Source organism: Schistocerca cancellata, chromosome 9 (assembly GCF_023864275.1).
Source record: "Schistocerca cancellata isolate TAMUIC-IGC-003103 chromosome 9, iqSchCanc2.1, whole genome shotgun sequence".
Lineage (NCBI taxonomy): Eukaryota > Metazoa > Arthropoda > Insecta > Orthoptera > Acrididae > Schistocerca > Schistocerca cancellata.
The window spans coordinates 216,610,247-216,637,164 of record NC_064634.1 but is presented as its reverse complement, the minus strand read 5'-3'; the positions used below and the strand labels follow the sequence as shown (position 1 = coordinate 216,637,164).

The 26,918-nt window shown below is 45.7% G+C and overlaps 1 protein-coding gene across 1 annotated transcript; it reads right to left on the bottom strand.

Moving 5' to 3' along the window:
• Window positions 1–395: 395 nt before the first annotated feature.
• LOC126100302 (endocuticle structural glycoprotein SgAbd-5-like) lies at window positions 396–20,217 on the bottom strand. The gene is made up of 3 exons (XM_049910910.1): window positions 20,107–20,217; window positions 11,311–11,429; window positions 396–912 (listed from the first exon to the last, which is right to left on the bottom strand). Exons 1-3 carry the CDS (start codon window positions 20,119–20,121, stop codon window positions 636–638), a joined length of 411 nt encoding a protein of 136 aa, XP_049766867.1. The 5' UTR covers window positions 20,122–20,217; the 3' UTR covers window positions 396–635.
• Window positions 20,218–26,918: the final 6,701 nt, after the last annotated feature.

The following is a 26,918-nucleotide window of genomic DNA, read 5'->3' as shown; positions in this document are numbered from 1 at the left end:
TACTATGAGCGTCGTCTTGAGAATTAGACAAGACTCTTGTTGCAACCCTTGTCCACAGTACGAGCAGCCCTTAGCGGTTCGCCATCTGACAAGTGTTCATGACGTCGCCTTTCCGGCTGAGACCTTTTTTAATATGTGACTTGTAAGTACTGCATCTTTTCGAGTCAGTAAAAAACTTTAATTTTATTAATGTACTATATACCTAATGTTTTAGTACAGTTAGTCTAATTCTGAAGACGACGCTCATAGTAGCGTCGAAACCAGGTCAATTTTTGACTTAATATTTGTGACCGAGGGCTTATTTGTTACAATATAAAACTTAACATACCGTAATATTGTGTGGAAATGAGGGCGACAGGATTAATGAAGTTGAAAACGTAGAAACATATCCGAAGTAAGGAAGAAAGTATATCCAATTTATTCATACGCTCTGTAGAGCTACGAAGTTACCTTTACAAAGTTTTTGTAACTGTCCAAATAATGCTCTGGGAGCATAAGGTATCATATGTCTTGTAACTGCCAGAACTTTTCATCTTATCGCTCTGACAGTAGGTGCACTTTCCCTCGACGGCTCCAGCAGCCTGTTCACTGTTTGAGTTGGTATTATTGTGAAGGTAAACGGTGCGAGCACTCGCTCAGCCGACCAATGTGAGCGCAGCATTACTTCCAATGGGCGCAGAAGGTCGTTGGAACGGCAGTTCCGTCGGTCGTGGCAGCGGTGTGGCTCGCACCGCTACGGGTCCAGTGCCGAAGGAGACTCTAGGCCGGTAGCCGTTCTCGTCGGCCTCGTAGGTGACGCTGTAGGTGGCGCCTCCAGCATCCGACGGTTGCCACGAGAAGCTGCCCCGCAGGCGCGCGCCATCACCTTCCGTGCCAAACTGCTCCTGCCGGATGCCGTTGCTCGTCTCGTACCTACGCAAGCATTGCACTTAATCACTCCTACACACGACCCCGTGATTTATACACTGACGAGCAACAAATATAATGATCACCCCCAATCGTCAGATCGGACCCTGGCGGAAGTGCGGGCACATGACGCGGTAAGAGAAGTAGCGGGTGGTTATAAAAGAACTGCAGTTATTACAGAGGTCGAGTGTAGGCTGTAACTATTGCATGGCAGCGGAACTTGGCAGATATTCTAATGCGTTAATGCGGAACCAATTTTCGCTGAAAAAGAAAATTAGCTCTAATTTTGGCAGCCAGATGCAACTCCGGCACTGTGAATGCCAGAAACAAGTGTAGATATGTTTCCATATGTAATGGACTACGAACAGGACGTGGAGAGAAAATGGCAACAAGTGAGAAAAGCATAATATTGATTTTATTACTGACAGCCGTTTACACAGTTTATTCACTATGAACAGCAGAAATGTTGACGTGGTGCTATACAGCGCCAGATTTGCCCATGGTGGCCTAAATTTGAACTAAATTTTTTGTAGCGTAAACTGATTCCACATTAGCCCTTTAACATATCTGCCGATTTTCGCTGCCCTACGATAGTTACAACCCACACTGGACATGCGTGAACAGCTGCTCTTTAATTATCGGGGGAGCAGAGATGAATGGCGAAGCATTCAAGAGGGGAAAAGCGCCATAAATTGGGAAACTAGGTAACATGAGCGACATTGACAAAGGGCAGAGTGCTTTGGCCCAGCGCCAAGGAACCTGCACTTCGGAAATGGCGAAGCAGGTCGGTTGTTCAAATGCAACTGTCGTCAAGATACACTCCTGGAAATTGAAATAAGAACACCGTGAATTCATTGTCCCAGGAAGGGGAAACTTTATTGACACATTCCTGGGGTCAGATACATCACATGATCACACTGACAGAACCACAGGCACATAGACACAGGCAACAGAGCATGCACAATGTCGGCACTAGTACAGTGTATATCCACCTTTCGCAGCAATGCAGGCTGCTATTCTCCCATGGAGACGATCGTAGAGATGCTGGATGTAGTCCTGTGGAACGGCTTGCCATGCCATTTCCACCTGGCGCCTCAGTTGGACCAGCGTTCGTGCTGGACGTGCAGACCGCGTGAGACGACGCTTCATCCAGTCCCAAACATGCTCAATGGGGGACAGATCCGGAGATCTTGCTGGCCAGAGTAGTTGACTTACACCTTCTAGAGCACGTTGGGTGGCACGGGATACATGCGGACGTGCATTGTCCTGTTGGAACAGCAAGTTCCCTTGCCGGTCTAGGAATGGTAGAACGATGGGTTCGATGACAGTTTGGATGTACCGTGCACTATTCAGTGTCCCCTCGACGATCACCAGTGGTGTACGGCCAGTGTAGGAGATCGCTCCCCACACCATGATGCCGGGTGTTGGCCCTGTGTGCCTCGGTCGTATGCAGTCCTGATTGTGGCGCTCACCTGCACGGCGCCAAACACGCATACGACCATCATTGGCACCAAGGCAGAAGCGACTCTCATCGCTGAAGACGACACGTCTCCATTCGTCCCTCCATTCACGCCTGTCGCGACACCACTGGAGGCGGGCTGCACGATGTTGGGGCGTGAGCGGAAGACGGCCTAACGGTGTGCGGGACCGTAGCCCAGCTTCATGGAGACGGTTGCGAATGGTCCTCGCCGATACCCCAGGAGCAACAGTGTCCCTAATTTGCTGGGAAGTGGCGGTGCGGTCCCCTACGGCACTGCGTAAGATCCTACGGTCTTGGCGTGCATCCGTGCGTCGCTGCGGTCCGGTCCCAGGTCGACGGGCACGTGCACCTTCCGCCGACCACTGGCGACAACATCGATGTACTGTGGAGACCTCACGCCCCACGTGTTGAGCAATTCGGCGGTACGTCCACCCGGCCTCCCGCATGCCCACTATACGCCCTCGCTCAAAGTCCGTCAACTGCACGTACAGTTCACGTCCACGCTGTCGCGGCATGCTACCAGTGTTAAAGACTGTGATGGAGCTCCGTATGCCACGGCAAACTGGCTGACACTGACGGCGGCGGTGCACAAATGCTGCGCAGCTAGCGCCATTCGACGGCCAACACCGCGGTTCCTGGTGTGTCCGCTGTGCCGTGCGTGTGATCATTGCTTGTACAGCCCTCTCGCAGTGTCCGGAGCAAGTATGGTGGGTCTGACACACCGGTGTCAATGTGTTCTTTTTTCCATTTCCAGGAGTGTATATGGAAAATCGAATGAAGAAATGTGAAACTACGAGAAGGTGACAACATGATGGGCGTCTACGCATCGCAGAGCATTGAGGTCAGCGTCTTGCCTACTCTTGCAGACGTATTACATCTTTTATTTTTGTGTTTGTCTAGTAGTTTACCCAATAAATAACATAGTTTTTTCGTTTATAGAAACAACCTCACGAAACCGCCTGTGGCAGGAACTGTCAACTTTAAGCAGATGTCAGAACAAGCACCTGCGATGCATATTTTGTGTATTGTTTCATCATGGACTGTGAAGCTGGTCCCGGCGGTGGTTCGAGTCTTGCCTCGGGTATGGGTGTGTGTGTTTGTCCTTAGGATAATTGAGGTTAAGTAGTGTGTAAGCTTAGGGACTGATGACCTAGGAGTTAAGTCCCATTAGATTTCACACACATTTGAACATTTTTTGTATTGTTTCAGAAACCTGGCAAAGATACATATACATTTGATAGTACTGGGATCGATTACTGTTTTCACAAGAATGAAGCTGTCGAGTTCCTCCTCTTTATTAATAATGTACGCAAGACGATTGTCGATTTTGAACGTACAAATTTTCAGTTGTATATGTGACCTACTACATCGATTGTGGTGTTATAAAGTCTTTTATTGTAGAGACAATTTTTACGTGTTTACGTAACAGGTGTTAGATATATTAGCAAGTGTGTTTATTAAACTGCCGGTCTGAATACACATATTGGTGCTATGTTCATATGCAGATAAAATTTCTGCATGACCGTCTGATTAATTTCTGTTATCTCGTTTATGTGTAAATGATATCACCGATCGATAAAGTACCACCTGAATTTGCATATTTCAATTTCAAATTCGATAACGTTTTATAGCGAGTTCGTGAACGATGTGGAGCTACTGGACAGTTTTACTCCGGCTGACTCAAAGACGGAACCCGTTCGACGTCCATCGTTGATGGAGGAGCTGGTATTCCAAAAAATCATATTCAACAATTAATCTCCCTCCCGCAAAACCTGAGGCGATCACTGTACCTGCATAGAAGCGAGTTCGAATATTGGACCCGAAGGATGTTACATCGTTGCTGCTGGCACGAAAGAAAGAGGGATTGGACAAAAATATAGAAACACTACAAAAATTGCGTGCTTGAGCATAAATGCATACGCAGGCCAAGCTTACAGGTTACGCTGTTGTATCTGATCACAAATGGCACCTGTGCAATCTCCGCTATACGTTCCAAGTGTCAGTCGTCCTCAGAATAGTGTTCTGTGTAGTTGTGAGTGTATTGTGCCGGAAATAAGTGAATCCGAACGTGGGCGGTGCTTTCGTAACCAAGGTAGCAAAAGTATTTCGTAGTTCGAGAGACGTCGTGTGTGTGTGTGTAGGTGGTTTGAGGTTTTCGGGCGCTAAACAGCGTGGTCATCAGCGCCCAAACGCATAGAAACAGGAACACATGCAGTGAAGGGACGAAGACGGACACCGAACAAGGAGAACGGCTAAAAGACACAGACCTGACGCAGTTCCAAATCCTCACATACAGAGGCAGAACAAGAGGAGAAGAAACGCACTAAAAGAGGAAAGGAAACACAAGGAAAAGAGAACAGAAATCGAAGTGAAACAAGTAGGTAATCGTAACTGGCGGACCTCTTACCTAAAGCCTGGGTGAGCCAGTCACCCAGCAGCACATTAAAATCCTCTCCCTAAAATCCGAGGCAACAAATTGGACAGGACACAAAACCGTAAGACCTTAACCACAGTCGTTGCGTCGTCTTGCAAAATAGAGGGCAAATCCGGTGGCAAGGAAACCACCACCCTCTGGTCAGAGAATAAAGGACAGTCAAGTAAAATGTGGCGGACCGTAATCTGGACGCCACAAGCACTGCAGATTGGGGGGTCCTCCCGCCGGAGTAAAAAACCGTGCGTTAAGGGACTGTGCCCGATGCGGAGGCGAGTGAGGAGAACCTCATCCCGCCTGCATGTCTGGTAGGTCGTACGCCATGGCCGCGTGGTGGCCTTGACCAGACGAAGCTTATTTTCACCGACTGCCAGTCACTCCTCTTCCCATCGACACATAACACGAAAACGCAAAAGGGAGGTAACAGCAAGGAGGGGGGGTGGCACATTCAACAACGTGAGGGAGGGAACATGCATATTTGGCAGCCACATCCGCCAGTTCGTTTCCCCTAATACCCACGTGCCCCGGCACCCAGCAGAAAGAAACCTCCTTCCCCTGCCGTTGCAGGTGGAGTAGGGCATCATGGATGTTCTGGACGACCGTATCCGCTGGGTACAAGTGTTGCATGGTCTGAAGGGCACTCAGGGAGTCAGAACAGATGAGAAACTTAAGACTGGGAACACATCTCATCTGCTCCAATGCCCGCAAGATCGCAAACAATTCGGCATCAAAGATGGTAAACGCTGCAGGAAGCCGTAACTTGACGACTCGATCAGGGAAAACAACAGCACAACCAACAGAGTCCCCCTGTTTAGAGCCATCCGTAAATACTGGTACATGGTCGGGATGCTGGTTTCAAATATCATAAAATAAGGAGGTAAAAACAAACGCAGGAGTGCAGCTCCTCCGGTACTCTGACAAGTCTAAAAGGACGCTGGGCCTCTGGAGCAACCAGGATGGCAGACGGGTAAAACCCTGGAGTTGGGGTGCCACACGCTCCACACCAAGGGACTCAAGCAAATGATTGGCACGAATCCCAAATGGTCTCGTTGCCCTTGGGCGACTGGAAAAGAGACGTTCCATAGGCGGTCGGGCAACAGTAGGGTATGCAGGGGAGGTAGGACAGGCAAGGAATTGACACACCCGTCGCACCATGAGGAGTTTCCGCCGGATGGCGAGGGGCGGTTCCCCTGCCTCAGCACACAGGCTGGGGATGGGACTGGTACGGAAGGCACCAGTAGCCAGCCTGATACCCTCATGGTGTACTGCATCAAGAATCTTGAGATACGAAGGCCTCGCTGACCCATACACAGAGCATCCATAGTCAAGACGCGACCGGACGAAAGCCCTATAAAACTGCAGCACACGCGCCCGATCTGCTCCCCAGGACCGATGGCTCAGACACTTCAAAATATTCAGTGCCTTCAGGGCACGCGCCTTGAGGTCTTTAAGGTGCGGCAACCACGACAACTTGGAATCAAAAGTGAGGCCCAGGAACCTCACAGTGTCCCTAAAAGGAAGAATGGTGCCCCTCAGACGCAATTCAGGGAAGGTAAAAGCACGTCGAGAACGTTTAAAATGAACACACACAGATTTGTCTGCAGAAAAGGTAAAACCCGTCTTCGCAGTCCATGCCTCTAATCGCTTTATCGTAAGCTGCAGCTGCCGACTAGCAGTGACAAGACTGGAGGAAGAACAGAAAATAGCAAAATCGTCCACAAACAAAGAGCACTGGGCAGGACTCCGGATAGTGGACGTGATACTGTTAATGGCGACGGCAAAGAGGGTGACACTTAAAACGCTTCCCTGAGGAACACCATTCTCCTGCACGTACAAATCAGATAACACATTACCAACCCGGTATCGAAAGAGGCGGCGGGAAAGAAAGGACCGAATGAAGATGGGGAAATGGCCACGAAGGCCCCACTGATGGAGTTGATTGAGGATAAGGCGGCGCCAAGTAGTGTCATACGCCTTATTAATGTCAAAGAATACACCTAGACAATGCTGGTTACGTAGGAAGGCCTGCTGGATGGCCGCCTCAAGCAGGGTCAAGGTGTCTATAGTTGAACGACATCTCCGAAAGCCACACTGAGAGTGGCTAAGGAACTGCCTGGTCTCGAGCAGCCAAACCAGGCGACGGTTGACCATGCGTTCCAATGTCTTCCCGACACAGCTCGTCAAAGCAATACTCCGATAACTACTGGGATGCATTCGGTCTTTTCCCGGTTTGAGGAGGGGAATCAAAATCGCCTCCCTCCACGAGTCAGGGAACGTGCCGGATGACCATATCATATTAAAACAATTCAGGAGAACTTCCTTGGATGGCAGCAACAAGTGCTGCAGCATGCTGTACAGGATTTGATCATCACCTGGCGCAGTATCATGAGCCACAGACAGCGCCGAATCCAGTTCCCACATTGTGAAGGGGCAGTTGTAGGGTTCAGAATTTGGAGACCGGAAGTCAAAGTGATCCCTCTCGATGGCAGTGCGGTAGCGGCAGAAATCTGGATCACAGTTAGTAGTGGCAGTAGATTCGGCAAAATACATGGCCAGTGTCTGGGCAATGTCTCTCGGCGCCGTGAGTAGACAACCCTGATGCAGCAATGCCGTGACAGGTAGTTGGCTGAGAGACGTCGTATTCAAAATTTATACCGCATACAGGGAAAACACAAAAGTATCATCCGCCTTAAGTCACATCGCTGACGAAAGCGTGCATTGAGTGATCGTATCAGAAGGTGATCGGAGAGTATTCTGACAATAAATAAGAGGATCGCAACTGTAAAAGTCACTGCAGAACTGAATGTCGCACTCGCGAGTCCTTTCAGCACTAAAGCAACACCAAGGGAGCCCTATAAACAGGCACTGCAGCTCGAGATGGATTCAAAAACCACCGATTAGAGATGCAAACGCCCGTAACAGGAAAATGGTTCCAGTAGCAATAAAACCTGAACTATGAAGTAATGAAAGACAGTCATTTGGTTGGATGAGTCTTCTTTCACACTGTTTGTAGCTTCTGGCCGAGTTTACGTTCCGCGAATCATTGACAGGGAGTCGGTGATGATTTAGGCAGCCCTAACTTGGTAATCTACCTGCAACATCACGTTACTGCCCTAGAGTATATATAGCTATGAGGAAGGCGCACTCTAGTGCGCATGTTCTCAACTTCAGACCGGGATAGTCACGTGATTTTGGGACGACGCTACTTGCCCACAATTTGCGGTAATAGCGAATATTACACGTATTTGCCTCGTTTTATATACGTTTCTACACGTTTGGGTTTTAGTAACAGCTATGATACAGCATTGTTGTTGCTACGGATGTAAAGAGAAGTACATGAAAGGAGGACCAGTTACTTTCCGTAAGTACGTAAAACAAATGTATAACTTCAAATGTCATATTGACATAGGCACCATATAGGCCTATATTGAAAAAAATTGATTACAAGGTGTTATAAAGTCTTGTATTGTAAGGACAATTTTTACGTGTTTACGGGACAGTTGTTACATATATTAGCAAGTGTGTTTATTAAACTGCCGGTCTGAATACACATATTGGTGCTATGTTCATATGCAGATAAAATTTCTGCATGACAGTCTGACTAATTTCCTCCAGTTTGTGCAGGTTGAAACGTCCCCCTAGAAAAATTTATGAATGACTATGCTGGTAAACCTCTTACGTTATTTGATTTTCAAACACCAGAGCAAAACTGAACGCACTCAGACTTATTCCGATCAACAGTGAACTGACACACAATATATTTTTTAGCGCAACGCAATCTGACTTTCAACAATCCCTACAAGAGAATGGCCCTGACTAAAAATAACCTATACCTTTCATGAATCACTTACCTCAGAAAAATCTTCGTTACTCGAACTACTGCAACACAGCGAGCGCCAATACTGCCAGCTAAATAAAAGATTCTAACTACTGAAGGCACTAACTACTGATAGGCATAGTTAGCAAATAAAAGATTTTGATAGAGAACAAACAATGTATTTGCCTTAATAGTGTTCAAAAGTCATTATCCAGTCTTACAAATTTCCTTTTTCTGGCGGACGCACGTCCAGATCGTCCGCTCTCAAAATTCTGCCATCTCTCTCCCCACATCCACCACTGCTGGCGTCTCACCTCCAACTGCGCAACGCTACGTGCTGTTCACATCCAACTGCCCAACACTACAATAGCAAATATTCCAACTACGCCAACCAGCCACAGACTGCACACAGCACAGTCAGTGACTTTCATACAGAGCGCTACGTGGCGTTGCCAACATAAAAACCTAAACAGCCTACTTACAAGGTCAGAAACCCTTGTGCGTGTCTAAGTATTTCTGGATGATACAATGTCATTGTCACGTAATTAATTATAACAGTTTCAACAATACGAATCAGTGCAAGAGAAAACCTGAAAAGTATGGTGATACTTGTCACTTCATTCATTACTCCAAATTTAAGCATTGATCTTGTAATTTTTTTAATGCACAGTGTATGGGTTTACTTTTCCAATGAGGTGGGGAAAAAGTGTTATTGATATTTCACTTATCAATAAAAATCAGAGGGGTAAATAAAGAAAAGTGGAACTAATAATGGACAATCAGGTGGTGCAAATCGCTTACAGTATTTACTGTATCAGTTCCATGGTTCGAAATGCATTGTATTTTGGTGACACTTCGGCACCATTTACAGTGATATTGTGTCGTAATTAATGAGAATTGATATTCGACTACATGAATAAGTGTTGCAGAAACGTAAAAAATAGTTGTCTGTCACTTTTCATCCCTTTACTGAAAAAGGTAAACAAAGTGGTATGTGCGCTATAATACTGCGGAGGAAAAGCATAATACCATTGCTCTTCTCTTCACATCTTTAAGCCAACCTCAGTTCCTCGTATAAAATTGTTAAAAAGTCTATAAAAACCGCATACAAAGTTTACTCTTGAAGGGGATCTATTTACAGCGGCTACACGAACTAAAATGCGCCGTCCCAAACTCACGTGACTTTATCTGCAGGAGATGTTGCAGACAGAATTCTCGTTCTGTATCCGAACGCTCAGTCCATAGATATTTACACTCTATGATTACTGCCAAGAGGTATCTGACCATTTTGGCTAATCAGGCCATCCCATGATACAATATTTGTTCCCTAATGGTGATTTTATGTTGCAAGACAACGGGGTATTTGTTCACACAGCTCGCATTGTCAATGACCGGTTTTGTGAGCACGAAGATAAATTGTCGCATCCTCCCCTCATCACCACATTCACCAGAACTCAGTGTTATGGAGCCTTTATCGTGCATAATGGAAAGAAGTGTACGTTATCGTTACCCACTTCTATCGTCGTTACCTGCCACTATTTTGTAGGAAGAATAGTGTAAGATTCCCTTGAACACCATACAGGACCTGTATTTACCCAGCCCGAGATGACTGAAAGCAGCTCCGGATGCCGACGGGGTTCCTACACCGTATTAGGCATGGTAATGTACTGCGTTTTTAGTGTTTCCGTATTTACGTTCACCCTGTATACATCCAACCAACCAGATTTTACTGTCCCGCACTTCCCAAACCAGAGGATGTGCTCCGTATGCCACAATATCGTAGTCGACGAAAAAATAAACCCTGTTCTTTCTTTCTTTGATCTGGCGAGTACTGGGGAAATTTTTAACAACCACAGTGATGTCATTGGCAGTGGGTGATCAGAGCTAGTGAAGATGTCATCAGCAATGACGACCCCAAACTTCCACTGTCAAGAGTCGACATGACTTTCTCGAGGGCATTGTCAAATACGGCGGAGTTGCGGGTAGTTAGAGAACAGCTCCTTAAACTTGGACTGAAAAGTTGCACATGACGGAAGAAGAAAGCAAATGATCAACCGAAAACGTTGAGAATAGAAAGTACTGAGTTGTGGTACTGCAGTAGGGTGTCCAAAATAAGTAGAGTGATAAAAATTATTGAGGTTCTCAACAGAATCTGCGAGGAAATAGAATATGGGAAATTACGATTCGATTAAGAGCAAGGCTGGGAAGACACGTGGTAAGGCGTCGGAAGTAATCATCCATGGTACTAGAGGGAGACGTGGAAAGTAAAACTTGAGGACGAAGACTGGATTGCATCCGCAGCTAATTTACAGCTTTGAGAAGTTCTACGACGAGATGAGGAAATAGGCACGGGATAGGAAATTATTATGAACCAAATGAGTCAAAGCACTGTAAACCCATCCCCTTCTCACCCTTCTCAATATAACTGATAATAGGCTGTGTTAGCACTTTTATGTTCTATATAATTCCCATTTTGACGAATCGCATTGCATATGTTAGGGATAAAATGTCTGTTGGTGATCGGAAGAGTGTTATTCAAATAAATATATGAAATTACTCCAGACTTGTTTTCTCATAATTACCTGTCTTAGTATTATGGAAATAAAATCTACAATTTTAACTAGATTTATTGAAACATTTGTTTATGCAGATAAGGTGGAACAGCCTGCGACGTACCTCCAGTGCCATGGTTCAATCCCATTGAAATCGTTCTCCAGCCCGAGGATGGTAGCATCTCTCGGATTAAACTGCGGTGCTGCAAGAACTGTATTCATCACCGCAGCTACCAGGATCAGCTAGAAAATAAACAAAAACTTGATAAGTAATTGACAGATGGAACTAGTGACTTCTCTTCTCCTCTACCTTTGATGGACTGATAAGTCGATGAGAGATATTGTCATGAAGTTTTATTTATTCCTTCGATTAAATTTTTGTCATCCTCATGCAACGCTACCACGATCAGCCACCTTTAAAACTTATATTTATAAAGGAATTTAATGTTTTTTCGATAAAATAATTTTAGATAGTGGCCTGCGTCATTAAAACAACTAAACAAGTGAAATAGATCTAGTTTCGTCCGACTTGCTGCGGTACTCTTCAGGTGAATATGAAATCGAAATTGATGCAACATTTAGTTAGTAACATGAGATCATGAAATCGTCTTCAGATTCAGGTAAAAGAATCTCGCGTTGGCTGGTGCGTAAGTTCGTAGCGTTATTGTTTTGCATGTTGGTATTCCGTTTGCTGTGGTATATTTATCGACTCTCATTTTTTTTGTAGTTCACTGTTGCTATTTCAGTTTTCAAATTCTCACTTTCTCACTAGGAGATAGCGGAGCTGTGGCTGCTAGAAAATGGGATACCAAGTTGAGAAATCGGATGATTTCCGACATATTCTTCTGCCGTAATTCAGTAGCGGGGTGAAAGCAGCGGAAGCAGCTGGATACATTTTCGCCGTGTATAATGCTATTGGACAGGGAACCGTAAAAAATGGTTCTCTCGTTTGAGGAGGATAGTTTTGACATTAGTGGTTCTCCACTTCCAGGAAGACCTTCAGGGTGTCATGAAAATGGTTTCAACGCATTAATCCACTACGATCCACGTCAGTGTACTCGAGAAAAGGCATATGTGATGAACAGTGATCATTTCACCATCGCGCGATATTTTTATGCAACAATGAGGGTTCAAAAATCGGATGTATGGGTACCGCATGCTATAAGCCAAAATCACAAAAATCAGCGTGTGGCGATATGGTTATCTGTGATTGCTTGTCATTAGTTGTCTCGTGACCAAAACAGACCATTCCCACGCGGTATCGTTACTGGTGACGATAAATTGTGGAAATTGGGAATTTGTGGTAAGTTCTATGGGACCAAACTGCTGAGGTCACCGTTCCCTAGGCTTACACACGACTTAATCTAACTTAAACTAACTTCGCTATGGACAACATACACACCCATGCCCAAGGGAGAAGTCGGACCTCCGACGGGGGAAGCCGCACGGACCGTGGTAAGACGCCCAAGACCGCAGGGTTACCCCGCGCGGCGATAAATTGTGCGGGTACTGGGAGATGAATAAGCGTGCACAGGATAGAGTAGCATGGAGAGCTGCATCAAACCAATCTCTGGACTGACTACAATAACAACATGCTAATACATGAAAAATAAAGAAATGTTTGATTTCAGACAAAGCCTCATCGCCGTGTAAAAAGACCTGCGTAGATCCACAAAAGATATCGTTATGCATCTGGTGGAACGGCAACGATGCGGTGTACTATGAAGTGCTTCCTCCAGGTGTACCTGTCACTGCCTACATTTATTGTCAGCACCTGAGATGTCTTGCAGACGTAATCCAAAACCAACGACCAGGAAGAATGCGTGAAGTAATTGATGATACTCCACAATAACGACCGCCTGCATCTACTAGACAAAAACCACTATACAGGTACAGGTGTCGGGTTGGGAGGTCATTCCACACCTACCTCATTCACCTGCTCTTGCGCCCTCAGATTTTAACTTTCAAGGACCTTCATTCCCGGATGAAAGCGCGCTCCTAAAAAGATTGACGACTTCCTCGCCTCTAAACGACGTGATTTCTGTGGTGTCACCGCCAGACACCACGCTTGCTATGTGGTAGCCTTTAAATCGGCCGCGGTCCATTAGTATACGTCGGACCCGCGAGTCGCCACTATCAGTGATTGCAGACCGAGCGCCGCAGGCGGCAGGTCTAGAGAAACTTCCTAGCACTCGCCCCAATGGTACAACCGACTTTGCTAGCGATGGTTCACTGACAAAATACGCTCTCATTTGCCGAGACGACAGTTAGCATAGCCTTCAGCTACGTCATTTGCTACGACCTAGCAAGGTGCCATTACCACTTACTATTGATGTTGTAAATAATGTACAGTCACGAGCGACGTTCACCAATAATGGATTAAAGTTAAGTATTCCAGCAGCTACGTACGTTTTTTGCTAAAGTCTAATTTCCTTGTCCTGTTCCAGACCTCACGCCAGCCTGCGTGAGCTAAAACGCGTGCCTTTCAGCTTCCTCTAGTATACCGGGTTGGTTCTCTTGCCAACCCACAACAATTTCCAAGGTCCTGGAGTCGGAAAGTTAACACCGCGTTGGCAGACTTTTGTTAACAGCGAAGGACTAAAATCTTTGTTAGGTCTATCTCTCATGGTCTGGAAAACGCTACGAACTTATACACCAACCTAAATGATAATGAAACTGAAAGCTCCAAAACTACCTGCAGGCATTAAGGTAATATACACACATCAAAAAAAAGTTTTTCATCACCTCAGTTCCCAGAAGTTAGATGTTGACTGTGGATATTGTTTCACAGAGACAGTCCCTTTGACTGTTCAGGGATGTCACTGAATCTGCCAAAAGATGTAAACCACATCGGGTCCGACAACCGATCACTTCCAGTCATTCCACCAGGAAGGAGGTACACAGCTCGTGTTGTCTGTAGTACAACCATGCCCAGATGGCCAATACCGCGGTTAGATCGCGTCTGCATTGTTGCTTTGTGCCAGGAAGGGCTCTCAACAAGGGACGTGTCAAGTCGTCTCGGAGTGAAGCAAAGCGATGTTGTTCGGACATGGAGGAGATACAGAGAGACAGGAACTGTATATGACATGCGCCGCTCAGGCCGCCACTGCTGCAGTGGATGACCGTTACCTACGGCTCTGAGGAATCCTGACAGCAACGGCACCATGTCGAATAATGCTTTTCGTGCAGCCATAGGACGTCGTGTTACGATTCAGACTGCCGCAGTAGACTGCATGATGCGCAGCTTCACTCCCGACATCCAAGGCGAGGTCCAGCTTTGCAACCACGACACCACGCAGCGCGGTTCAGATGGCCCAACAACATGCCGAATGGACCGCTCAGGATTGGCACTTTTCTCTTCACCGATGAAAGTAGCATATAGCCTTCAACCAGACAATCATCGGACACGTGTTTGGAGGCAACCCGGTCAGACCGAACGCCTTAGACACACTGTCCAGCGAGGTGGAGGTTCCTTGCTGTTTTGGGGTGGCATTATGTTGGGCCGACGTATGCCGTTGGTGGTCATGGAAGGCGCCGTAACGGCTGTACGATACGTGAATGTCATCCTCCGACCGATAGTGCAACCATATTGCCAGCATATTAGCGAGGCATTCGACTTCATGGACGACAATTTGTACCCCCATCGTGCACATTTTGAGGAGTGGGACAATCTGGACCAACAGTGCCTTGATGCACTTGTGGATAGTATCCCACGACAAATACAGGCATGCATCACTGCAAGAGGACGTGCTACTGGGTATTAAAGGTACCGGTGGGTACAGAAATCTCGACCACCACCTCTGAAGGTCTCGCTGAACGGTAGTACGACATGCAATATGTGGTTTTCATGAACAATAAAAAGGGCGGAAATGATGTTTATGTTGATTATTCCAGTGTTCTGTATAGGTTCCGGAACTCTCGGAACCGAGGTTATCCAAAACTTTTTTTGATGTGTGTGTTTAATATTTTACACGGCAGGTCTGGCCTGTTTCGGCTTAACTGCCATTCTCAAGTGACCTTTGAAAATAAGAGTGGTAAGACAATTTGTACGTAAATCTTGGCTGTTCCGTGTTTAGATTTGCACTGGCTTTTACGTCTAGTTGAAATGCAAATAATAGACATAAAACAGCCAGGATTTGCATACGGACAATCGTGTTAATGTTCTTTTCGAAAGTCACTTGACATTCATTACCAATTACGCCGAAACAGGCCTGTCGTATAAAACATTAAATGTGTTACCTGATTGCAGTTAGTTTCGGAGCTTTCATTTTCATTATGTCTTTCAATGATGTACTATGCTACAGACCCAAGGGCGTGTAAAACACGTAGATGATGATGATGATAGATAGGAGGCTGCAGACCCCATTGCTTGCAGATAGCCTAACAACTGTACTCTTATTTGCGGACAACGAAAATAAGCTGCCCGTCCTACGGACAGATGAACCTCAAGAGCCTCAAACAGCACTCCTCGATTTGAAATTTAATCCAGAACTTCGGCGTAGTCTATGGTGATCAGGAATATTTCGCGGTCACCTTTCTTCCATTTTCTGGCCGAATACTCTCAGTGACACTTTCTTAATCATCCGGCTTCTAGCTTGCTAACTCTTGAGTGGACTACGGAGGCAGGTTTAAACAAAAAGAAAAATTTTGTTGCCATCACTAGATATGAAACTGGCCATTAAGACTAGGATCATCCCCAGGAAAAAATTTGCTAAATATTGGTAGAAACGGAAGAAGAGTTCGCCTGTAAATGAATGTTAAGGGTTCCGCTAACATTTCGGAATGGTATTCTGTCTGTTACGGAAACTTCAGATAGAAAATCTCTTTTCAAGTCATCATTGTAGTTCTTTTTACCGTACCTCTGACTACTGCTTTTGCCTCTGATTGGTAATGGCTAGAATGGTGTGAATAATGTCGTCTGCCACATACGTACATGGTTCATCTCACACATAAACGCAGGCAGCCAAAGACTGTGGAAAGGTCACAGTGTATGCAACAAACATATCCAGGGTTCCCGGAACAGGTTTTTGCACAAAGCCAGAAGGTTCACTTACGTCGCACGTGGAACATCGTGAACAAGAAGAAAAAGATGAGCGCAAATCTTGGCTTTCACACTTCAATGTAAAAGATATTGACTTTCGAATTACGAACATAATTCGTGATTTACTTGCAGCCAGTGACGCAATATTTTCTTTAAATGAGTCGGTACTTTCACCTTCCTGTCAAAATCGAGGTCATCCATCTCCCACCCCGCCCCTCCCCCATTTAACTTCCGACATTACATCATGTGTCGACAAATTGTGTAGTTCACATAACGTATGTTTCTAACACTGTCTCGTGTCCGTGCTGTTTGTAACAGCTGGTGCCGAAGCTGGTGTACTTCGTAGCTGGACATTCTGTGCGTCTGACGGTTGTATCCGCTTCAACAGCAACGGTATTTTCCTCATTGTGTGGACTACAGTGGGATCACCTAGGACTAATGACAGCAACAAAGTGTTAACTGAAGAAAACAATTAATGCTCCTGTAACTACACTGAAGAGCGAAACCATAACCACCTGCTTAATAGCTTATTTGTCCGTCTTTGGGAAGAAATACATCACCGATTCTGCGTATCAGTGATCCGACACTTCGTTGGGACGTCTGTGAAGGTGTATGACATTAGATGTCTACGCACACTTCACGTAATTCGCGTAAATAACGGGCCGGTGATTTACGCACGTGGAGATGGCGCCTGATAGCGACCCAGATAGGTTCCACATGATTTACATTAGGTGAATGTGGTCGGTGAGACATCAATGTGAGTTCACTACAATGCTCCTCAAATCACTGTAGCACGGTTCTGGCTCCAGGACACGGCTAATTGTACTGCTGGCAGACTGCATCGCTATCAGGGAAGACATCAAGCATGAAGGGATGCAGGTGGATCGCAGCTATCAGCGTGTCTTCGATTAATGCCACAGGTCCCATGCAAGCGCAGGAGAATGTCTCGCGTAGCACTATACTGCTCCCATCAGGTTAATAGTAAGACGATAGTAACCAGTCCGAGGTTTTTCTTTTGTAAATTGTGTTTCGAAGTAATTTGTTTTAATTATCAAAATTATTGTGGAGGTACACTCTTTGTGTAAACCAAGTTGACCACGTGAAGCATGTGGTGTAATCATCAAAGCTGTTTTCAGCTATTCTTTTCGGGAAGATTTCACAGAGGGTTAGTATGATTTTAGTATACCAGTGTGTGGTAATTTCATGATGGACAGGATTGCGCTACGAACATAACTTCTTTGGGTGAAAATTGAATCGGTTGGTTGTGGTTATTTTCCTCTTGCATATGTTTCAACGTTCTTCGTGTGTTATTTTATGAATGTATTGTTGTATGCAGTCTCCAAATCTTGGCTCCATATTTGATGTGTTCCGTAAGATTACAAACTCACATTTTCACAATCCTAAATAAGGCACCAGTTTAGTTTTGAATCAAGTTTAATATGCTGAAATTTTAACGGAACAATGATCAATGTTAAAATAAATGTCTAAATATAAACTGATTTATTTATTTTTATTTAAATTATATATATATATATATATATATATATATATATATATATATATATATATATATATATATATACACTCCTGGAAATTGAAATAAGAACACCGTGAATTCATTGTCCCAGGAAGGGGAAACTTTATTGACACATTCCTGGGGTCAGTACATCACATGATCACACTGACAGAACCACAGGCACATAGATACAGGCAACAGAGAATGCACAATGTCGGCACTAGTACAGTGTATATCCACCTTTCGCAGCAATGCAGGCTGCTATTCTCCCATGGAGACGATCGTAGAGATGCTGGATGTAGTCCTGTGGAACAGCTTGCCATGCCATTTCCACCTGGCGCCTCATTTGGACCAGCGTTCGTGCTGGACGTGCAGACCGCGTGAGACGACGCTTCATCCAGTCCCAAACATGCTCAATGGGGGACAGATCCGGAGATCTTGCTGGCCAGGGTAGTTGACTTACACCTTCTAGAGCACGTTGGGTGGCACGGGATACATGCGGACGTGCATTGTCCTGTTGGAACAGCAAGTTCCCTTGCCGGTCTAGGAATGGTAGAACGATGGGTTCGATGACGGTTTGGATGTACCGCGCACTATTCAGTGTCCCCTCGACGATCACCAGTGGTGTACGGCCAGTGTAGGAGATCGCTCCCATGATGCCGGGTGTTGGCCCTGTGTGCCTCGGTCGTATGCAGTCCTGATTGTGGCGCTCACCTGCACGGCGCCAAACACGCATACGACCATCATTGGCACCAAGGCAGAAGCGACTCTCATCGCTGAAGACGACACGTCTCCATTCGTCCCTCCATTCACGCCTGTCGCGACACCATTGGAGGCGGGCTGCACGATGTTGGGGCGTGAGCGGAAGACGGCCTAACGGTGTGCGGGACCGTAGCCCAGCTTCATGGAGACGGTTGCGAATGGTCCTCGCCGATACCCCAGGAGCAACAGTGTCCCTAATTTGCTGGGAAGTGGCGGTGCGGTCCCCTACGGCACTGCGTAGGATCCTACGGTCTTGGCGTGCATCCGTGCTTCGCTGCGGTCCGGTCCCAGGTCGACGGGCACGTGCACCTTCCGCCGACCACTGGCGACAACATCGATGTACTGTGGAGACCTCACGCCCCACGTGTTGAGCAATTCGGCGGTACGTCCACCCGGCCTCCCGCATGCCCACTATACGCCCTCGCTCAAAGTCCGTCAGCTGCACATACGGTTCACGTCCACGCTGTCGCGGCATGCCACCAGTGTTAAAGACTGCGATGGAGCTCCGTATGCCACGGCAAACTGGCTGACACTGACGGCGGCGGTGCACAAATGCTGCGCAGCTAGCGCCATTCGACGGCCAACACCGCGGTTCCTGGTGTGTCCGCTGTGCCGTGCGTGTGATCATTGCTTGTACAGCCCTCTCGCAGTGTCCGGAGCAAGTATGGTGGGTCTGACACACCGGTGTCAATGTGTTCTTTTTTCCATTTCCAGGAGTGTATATATATGGTTGCCGTAAGATGACTATTAAAAGATTATAATTAATGTTAGTCTGGTTGGCAAGCTAGACTGGATACCTGGTGAAACAGTTGCTCAGTAATGCAAGGTTAACTTCCCCAGATAGCTCACAGTTTTTAACCCGCTTTTCTTGTTTTGAATATCAGCACCGCTTTCAGAACAACTTAATGCATCAACATTACAAGGTAGACGATACATAAAAGGTTGTTATCCAGATGCTATTTGACTTTTCATGCTATTTGTTTATTAATCAAGATAGGATAGGATGTGTAGGACCTGTAGTTTGGCCTCCAAGATCACCTGCCATCAACTCAGAAGTGGAATGTATATCTTTCTCTTTGGTGCGGTTGGAGAACAGTAACAGAAAATTATACACGGTCTGTCAATGCTTACAAGGTGGTCTCTGAGCAGCTGACGAATTAATAACCCACTGCAGAAAAGAGAGCAATATTGCATCCAAAGGCAAGGACGACACGTGGAACGCCTCCTTGAAATGGCACCGTTGTACAGTACATTGAAGTACTCAGCCTTGGTGTTATCCACTAATATTTGTCGCCATTTTGAAAAATCTCTTAATTACTGAATTACGTAGCATTATTTTTTCACCGTTTTCGGTAACTGTGAGGTAAGTTGTTTTGTGGTAAACATCATTAATTATTTGAAACAGCCAAATATGTTGGGTAGGTCTCTAATAGTTCTATCATGACACACGTTACAAACTGTGTAAATGACATTCTCATTGAGGTAACCGTGCTGATAGTGGAATCGTGAGTGAAGTAGCTTAACATTATGTAAGTAACAGTAACGCACAACGCTTACATAGTAATGGCTGTAGAACTAGAATATATATTCCGATGACTCACCATGGTGAAGGCCATTTCAACAGCGAAGACAGTGTCCTGGACGTCTCTGGAGGACTGGTGCCTTCCGAAGCGCGCGCTCTGTTATGTAGGTCCTCGGCTGGCATCGCCCCCCCACCCGCCAGTAGGTGCGTGGGACCTCGCAAGTCACCTTCAAGACGCTGATCCCGAAAGTGCTGAGTGGTTGGCTGCGATCATTAGTGGCCTGTTTAGTTTTTTATTGTGCTGCTGCTCGAGTCGACTAGTCCTGCCACGCGTCAGAGCCGTGCAAAATTGAATCTCCCTGCTTTCAAATGTCAAATGGGGGAGCTGAAAAATCACGATAATGAAGCTCGAAAAAGCAACGAAAATGTCGTGATGAGCTACGTTTCTGCTTAAGCAACAGCGACTCCCAAAACGTAATGCGAACGTTAAATCTGCGCCACCGGTGGGTACCATGTACCTGTTAGAGTGCCAAGAAACTGGTAAGTAGGTATCTGAATTTCCCTCGACGAAATGTGTAATCTGCAGAGGGGTCATCATATTCTGCCAGTGCTTGCATAAAAATAAGTGGAAAGGCCGTTGAAGAACAAACATCAGCACCGAAATGTACCCACACAGTATAAAATTAAGAACAGTGTTTTGGAAGATGTGACATCTACAATTACTTAAATTACAGAGGACTTTTTATTTAAAGATGCCTATATTCCGTGTGATAAGTTTATTTATTTACTCGATAACACAATAGACAGAGTTTATGTTCGTTGTGAGATTGTGATTATAACTGGCTTCGTAGATACACCGGTACATAGGTGTGTTGCAAAATAGTGACAGCACATTAAATGGAACTTTAATATTACAAGAATTTTGAAAAAAGCACAAAGAAAGTCCGTAAATATGAAATTTTCTCTGAATTATTATAAGAAAGAATTTAGGAGCAATGTACTACAAAATAGTAACAATAATTTTATTAAAAACAGGTGATGAACCCGTTTGTGCTCTTCCACATGTCTAGACGACTGTTATAGCTAGAAAACGGAAGTCTGGAAAACTTTACTTTCACAGCTACGTCTTCATAAGCATGTCGAGCCTAAGTTAACGATAAAATTTCCCATTAGAAAACTGAACGCTATGTAATCTTCCAGTGAATGACATTCTCCTAATCGACATTCTTTGAATTTTTAGTTAGGAATTTCTTCGGTCATAATGTTTCGACGTTTAGGTGAAGTTGACATAATATGTGTTATACAGGATTTCCCGGGAGTTATGGTCAAAATTCAGGGCTTTGCAGTAACATGGGCTCTAACATGCATACTTTAAGAGCTATAAGCACATTTTCATCTTAGATATTGTTAGAGATATCTCATATAACGCAGGCTCTTTGCTTTTCTTGTTTTGGAAGGAGGTAGTATGAACCAAAGAAAGAAAAAATGGTCTGGTAAACATGGGCTCTAAAGTGCATAGCGTAAGAGATATAACGACTTCCTCATTTTCGTTACTATGAAACGCATCTTTTCTACTGAATAAGTACTCTTTACTCTCAAGGTACCCCTTAAAACCCCGTGTCTTCTGGACTTTATTTCTTGTTTTGGCCTCTACTATCACCTCTGAAAGTATGGAGAGAAAGCAGCTAGCAGTAGAAGAGATTTCTTCACATTATCGGAGATCAAAAAGTGCTCATAAGTCTTGAGGTAGGCATTTTAGAGCCCACTTTTACTATACTATTCTGCTTCGAAAGGCCCCTTCATACCTCGGAATATTGATCATTCTACCTGGGACACCCTGTATAACCATTACCGACCACTTTGGTGAGGACGTATCCTGTAAAACACTTCACTGGTTTTCACAATTAACGGTTTTCAACATCTTCTTCGACACTAGATGACAGCCTTGCATTTTTGGACCAAACTATTGATAAGATCTTGGTTGATTACAATTACGTATTGTCCTTCAGTCAGAAACAATGTTGATGGCGAAATAGTCGACAGGAGCATGAAAATGGAACTCAAGTTAAATAGCTTAAATGGTCTGATTATTCCCAGCAATATCTTAAAACACTGTTGATGCAGTCATTAATGTTGTGCGTGTCTTTGCTAGTCATCATAACAACTGCGAAATAGGTCACCACTTACGTTTGGATAGTGATCGTAGAAAAGACTACATTACTTACAATAACAGACGTGCATGTAGCGCACAGAGACGTTATAAGGCTAAGATATATGTTGCTGACATTAAGAGTCATATATAAACTGAAAGAGTTGACGGTAATACCGATATGCCGTCGACAAACGGAAAAAGTATAAATGGGATGCAGAAACTAACTGAATACATCGAAGATTTAACACGATACCACTAGTATGTCTAATTGAAAATATATGGTTAGTTACTTTCACTTTGGACGATAAATCGTAATGATGTGAGGTGATTAATTAAACATTCAAATCGCAAATTAATTAGCAAATATGGCTACATGCTGAACATTTTTAAGGTTTCCTTAATATACAGATACGAGTTAATAAATCCTAACCAACATCTTTTAGACATTAAGATAACAGAAATTCTTCTACGGAATAGGAGGAGTCGTCAAGGAGAAACTGTTTCAGTTTGCTTTCAGATTTTTACTTTGCTGTGTGTCAGACATTTTATATCACTAACTAAGTGATCAAAAATTTTGCTTGAAGCGCTGTGCACACGTTTTTGTGCTAAAGCCAGCCTTAAAGCGGAAATGAATGTAATTTCTGCTTGTGGCATTGTAATTATATACATCACTGTTGCCTCTGTATCGTAGTGCATTATTTACAACAAGCTTCATGAGAGAATAAATACACTATGAAGCAGTTGTCAAAATGCCCAGGTCCTTAAAGAGATGTCTGCAAGATGAATATGGCTGAGTAGCACACATTATTCTTACAGCACGTTTTTGAGCGGTAAAGAGTTTAGCTCTGGGTACTATGGGACTTAACATCTATGGTCATCAGTCCCCTAGAACTTAGAACTACTTAAACCTAACTAACCTAAGGACAGCACACAACACCCAGCCATCACGAGGCAGAGAAAATCCCTGACCCCGCCGGGAATCGAACCCGGGAACCCGGGCGTGGGAAGCGAGAACACTACCGCACGACCACGAGATGCGGGCAGTAAAGAGTTTGTTAAAGATCAGTTACCCCAGAACATTATTCCAAACGACTTTAGTGAGTGAATGAATGTATGTAAAAACTGTCATCTTACTGATTTGTCTCTTCGCAAGATCTGCAACAATTCTAGAGTTCAAATATATCTGAACAAAGTTGTCTTAGGAGTTACGAAATGTGCTTTTCCCTGTTGAAATTCTCGACGATATGGACACCTAGTAACTTTGAAGTGTTCACCCTATTTATCATTTACTCACCATGTGTTACACTCAGCATTTTTTGGTATCCCTAGACACGCAGAAATGAACATATTGTCATTTTGAAATTGAGAATAAGGCCTGAGCCATGTGTGCCTCGTGTTCCCGCCATCATGTATTTTACACCCTGTTTTTAACGTACTTCCACCTCACTACGTTAATTTAAATTACTACTGTCACTGAGTTGCTGTTTTGCTTGACTATGACCGGCCCTAGCAGCGCGTATCGATATATCCTCTCTCGTAGTATCTTTAATCGACTGCTGTTACTTCCGGATGGTTGTCTGTCGTAGGGTAGATCGGGTCGCGATATCGGGCTGTCAGTCAGTTGGAGCGCGACTGTAGCACAGTCCGGCCCTGTCAATCGGGGAGTTGCAATGCGGCACTAGTGTAGTCGGGTTGGAGCAGTGAGGTCTGCGTGGACTTGGCTCGCCCGACCATTGCCACCATGCATCACTTGAGCCGGACCACGGTCTTGGTGGATCGTCGGTCGGTCGTCCTACCAGACGACGCGTTCTGTCTCGCCGATCGTTCATGAGTCAGCTGTGTGTGTGTGTGTGTGTGTGTGTGTGTGTGTATGCATCGACTCCCAGTTTGTCTTCGTGCGCGCTTAGTTACTGTTGGGTATCGTTCAGGTCTTCGTGCAAGTATTTTTCAGGTTGTGTGTATAGTTGGCGCTATTTCCACTGACGACTATTTTAGATGTTTTCGGCATTCGGAGGGCAGTCGGTTGCGTTGCTACGGACCAGGGAAGTTATCTCCGCGCGGAATAGTCGGCTGGGTGCGCTGGCTCTCCCTGCGCAGAGTCGGAGCATCTGTGGAGCTCTCCGATCACTACGAGCTTCGTGGTTCACCGACCCAGGACGTCAAAGTTGAGTAGTGGTTTCAAGTACCCAAGCCACGACCATTTATGCTGTGTGTTTCGTTTCGGTGGTTCGCTGTTGGGGAGGTTGTCCTGTGAGCAACACCGAGTGTTTGTATTGCTGAAATTTAGCCGCCATGCGGTGGAATTAACTACACTCCTGGAAATTGAAATAAGAACACCGTGAATTCATTGTCCCAGGAAGGGGAAACTTTATTGACACATTCCTGGGGTCAGATACATCACATGATCACACTGACAGAACCACAGGCACATAGACACAGGCAACAGAGCATGCACACTGTCGCCACTAGTACAGTGTATATCTACCTTTCGCAGCAATGCAGGCTGCTATTCTCCCATGGAGACGATCGTAGAGATGCTGGATGTAGTCCTGTGGAACGGCTTGCCATGCCATTTCCACCTGGCGCCTCAGTTGGACCAGCGTTCGTGCTGGACGTGCAGACCGCGTGAGACGACGCTTCATCCAGTCCCAAACATGCTCAATGGGGGACAGATCCGGAGATCTTGCTGGCCAGGGTAGTTGACTTACACCTTCTAGAGCACGCTGGGTGGCACGGGATACAAGCGGACGTGCATTGTCCTGTTGGAACAGCAAGTTCCCTTGCCGGTCTAGGAATGGTAGAACGATGGGTTCGATGACGGTTTGGATGTACCGTACACTATTCAGTGTCCCCTCGACGATCACCAGTGGTGTACGGCCAGTGTAGGAGATCGCTCCCCACACCATGATGCCGGGTGTTGGCCCTGTGTGCCTCGGTCGTATGCAGTCCTGATTGTGGCGCTCACCTGCACGGCGCCAAACACGCATACGACCATCATTGGCACCAAGGCAGAAGCGACTCTCATCGCTGAAGACGACACGTCTCCATTCGTCCCTCCATTCACGCCTGTCGCGACACCACTGGAGGCGGGCTGCACGATGTTGGGGCGTGAGCAGAAGACGGCCTAACGGTGTGCGGGACCGTAGCCCAGCTTCATGGAGACGGTTGCGAATGGTCGTCGCCGATACCCCAGGAGCAACAGTGTCCCTAATTGCTGGGAAGTGGCGGTGCGGTCCCCTACGGCACTGCGTAGGATCCTACGGTCTTGGCATGCATCCGTGCGTCGCTGCGGTCCGGTCCCAGGTCGACGGGCACGTGCACCTTCCGCCGACCACTGGTGACAACATCGATGTACTGTGGAGACCTCACGCCCCACGTGTTGAGCAATTCGGCGGTACGTCCACCCGGCCTCCCGCATGCCCACTATACGCCCTCGCTCAAAGTCCGTCAACTGCACATACGGTTCACGTCCACGCTGTCGCGGCATGCTACCAGTGTTAAAGACTGCGATGGAGCTCCGTATGCCACGGCAAACTGGCTGACACTGACGGCGGCGGTGCACAAATGCTGCGCAGCTAGCGCCATTCGACGGCCAACACCGCGGTTCCTGGTGTGTCCGCTGTGCCGTGCGTGTGATCATTGCTTGTACAGCCCTCTCGCAGTGTCCGGAGCAAGTATGGTGGGTCTGACACACCGGTGTCAATGTGTTCTTTTTTCCATTTCCAGGAGTGTATATTGGTTGACTATAATTCAAGTGCGTCAGCGGAATTTTCTGCCTTGTGGCCGTTAGTGTTCCAGCTACCTGCCCTGGCCACTAACGTTTAACCATTGCGGCTTGGAACCTTATTCTTAAAATTACCTTTCAAGCTTAAGCATTGCGGCCTTCTTCCTTTGAAAGGTTATGGTAATTTATTTTAAGATCTTGAACATTTTATTGTGGGCCTTTAGCCGTTTGTATTGCATCTTGTTTATGTTTGTCTATCCACCCTTGCCTTGAGGCTTCCAGCCTAGCTGTGATATATATTTTAATAGTTTTATTTGTGTGTTTAGTCACTTGAAAATTTCCCTTGTTGATTTTTAGGATTTCTTGTTTGGAGGCCTTCAACCGTGAAAGATTTACACTTTGAAACTGTTAGTTGTAGAAGTTCGGCTACGTGCCGCTTTGGTTTTAAATGTGCTATTAAATTATTATAATAAATTACAATTTTAAGGTGGAACTGACCCCAACCTTACTTGGCCCTTTCCACAATCCTAATCTCTTGTTCTGCCCATGGGTTTAGCAGGCGTATCAGGGCCATATGCAGATAACCGGTCAATGATACTTCTAAGAACAATATTTACCATTTCTTTTGTTTCTGTATGTGTGTTGAATTGATCACAATACTAGCGTCTACCGCAAAAAAGGACCTAATTTGATTGTTATATACTAGACGGAACATACTTTATACTAATGAGGAAATACAGAGTACCTAATAGATATCCTTGGGGAATCCAATACGTGATTTCTCCCCTGTGAGAATTAAGTCCCCCGGACTATATTCGTTGAGTCACTAACGTCCTGCATTCTTTGGTTACATGACATTATCCAGCAGTTGGCTACACCATCAATCCCACAAAACCTCAAATTATCTAGTAGAATGGTGTCTTTCATCCGATGTTCCCGACCTATGTGCTGTGGCCCACTTCTTGGCCGCATGGAAAGTGGTACCGTGCCGTGAACACTGGTCGAGTGTCGAGCA

Coding starts and splice junctions, on each gene's coding strand:
- LOC126100302 (XM_049910910.1), bottom strand. Junction 913..11,310: donor ATTGAACCATGGCACTGGAG/GTACGTCGCAGG, acceptor ATGCTTGCGTAG/GTACGAGACGAGCAACGGCA.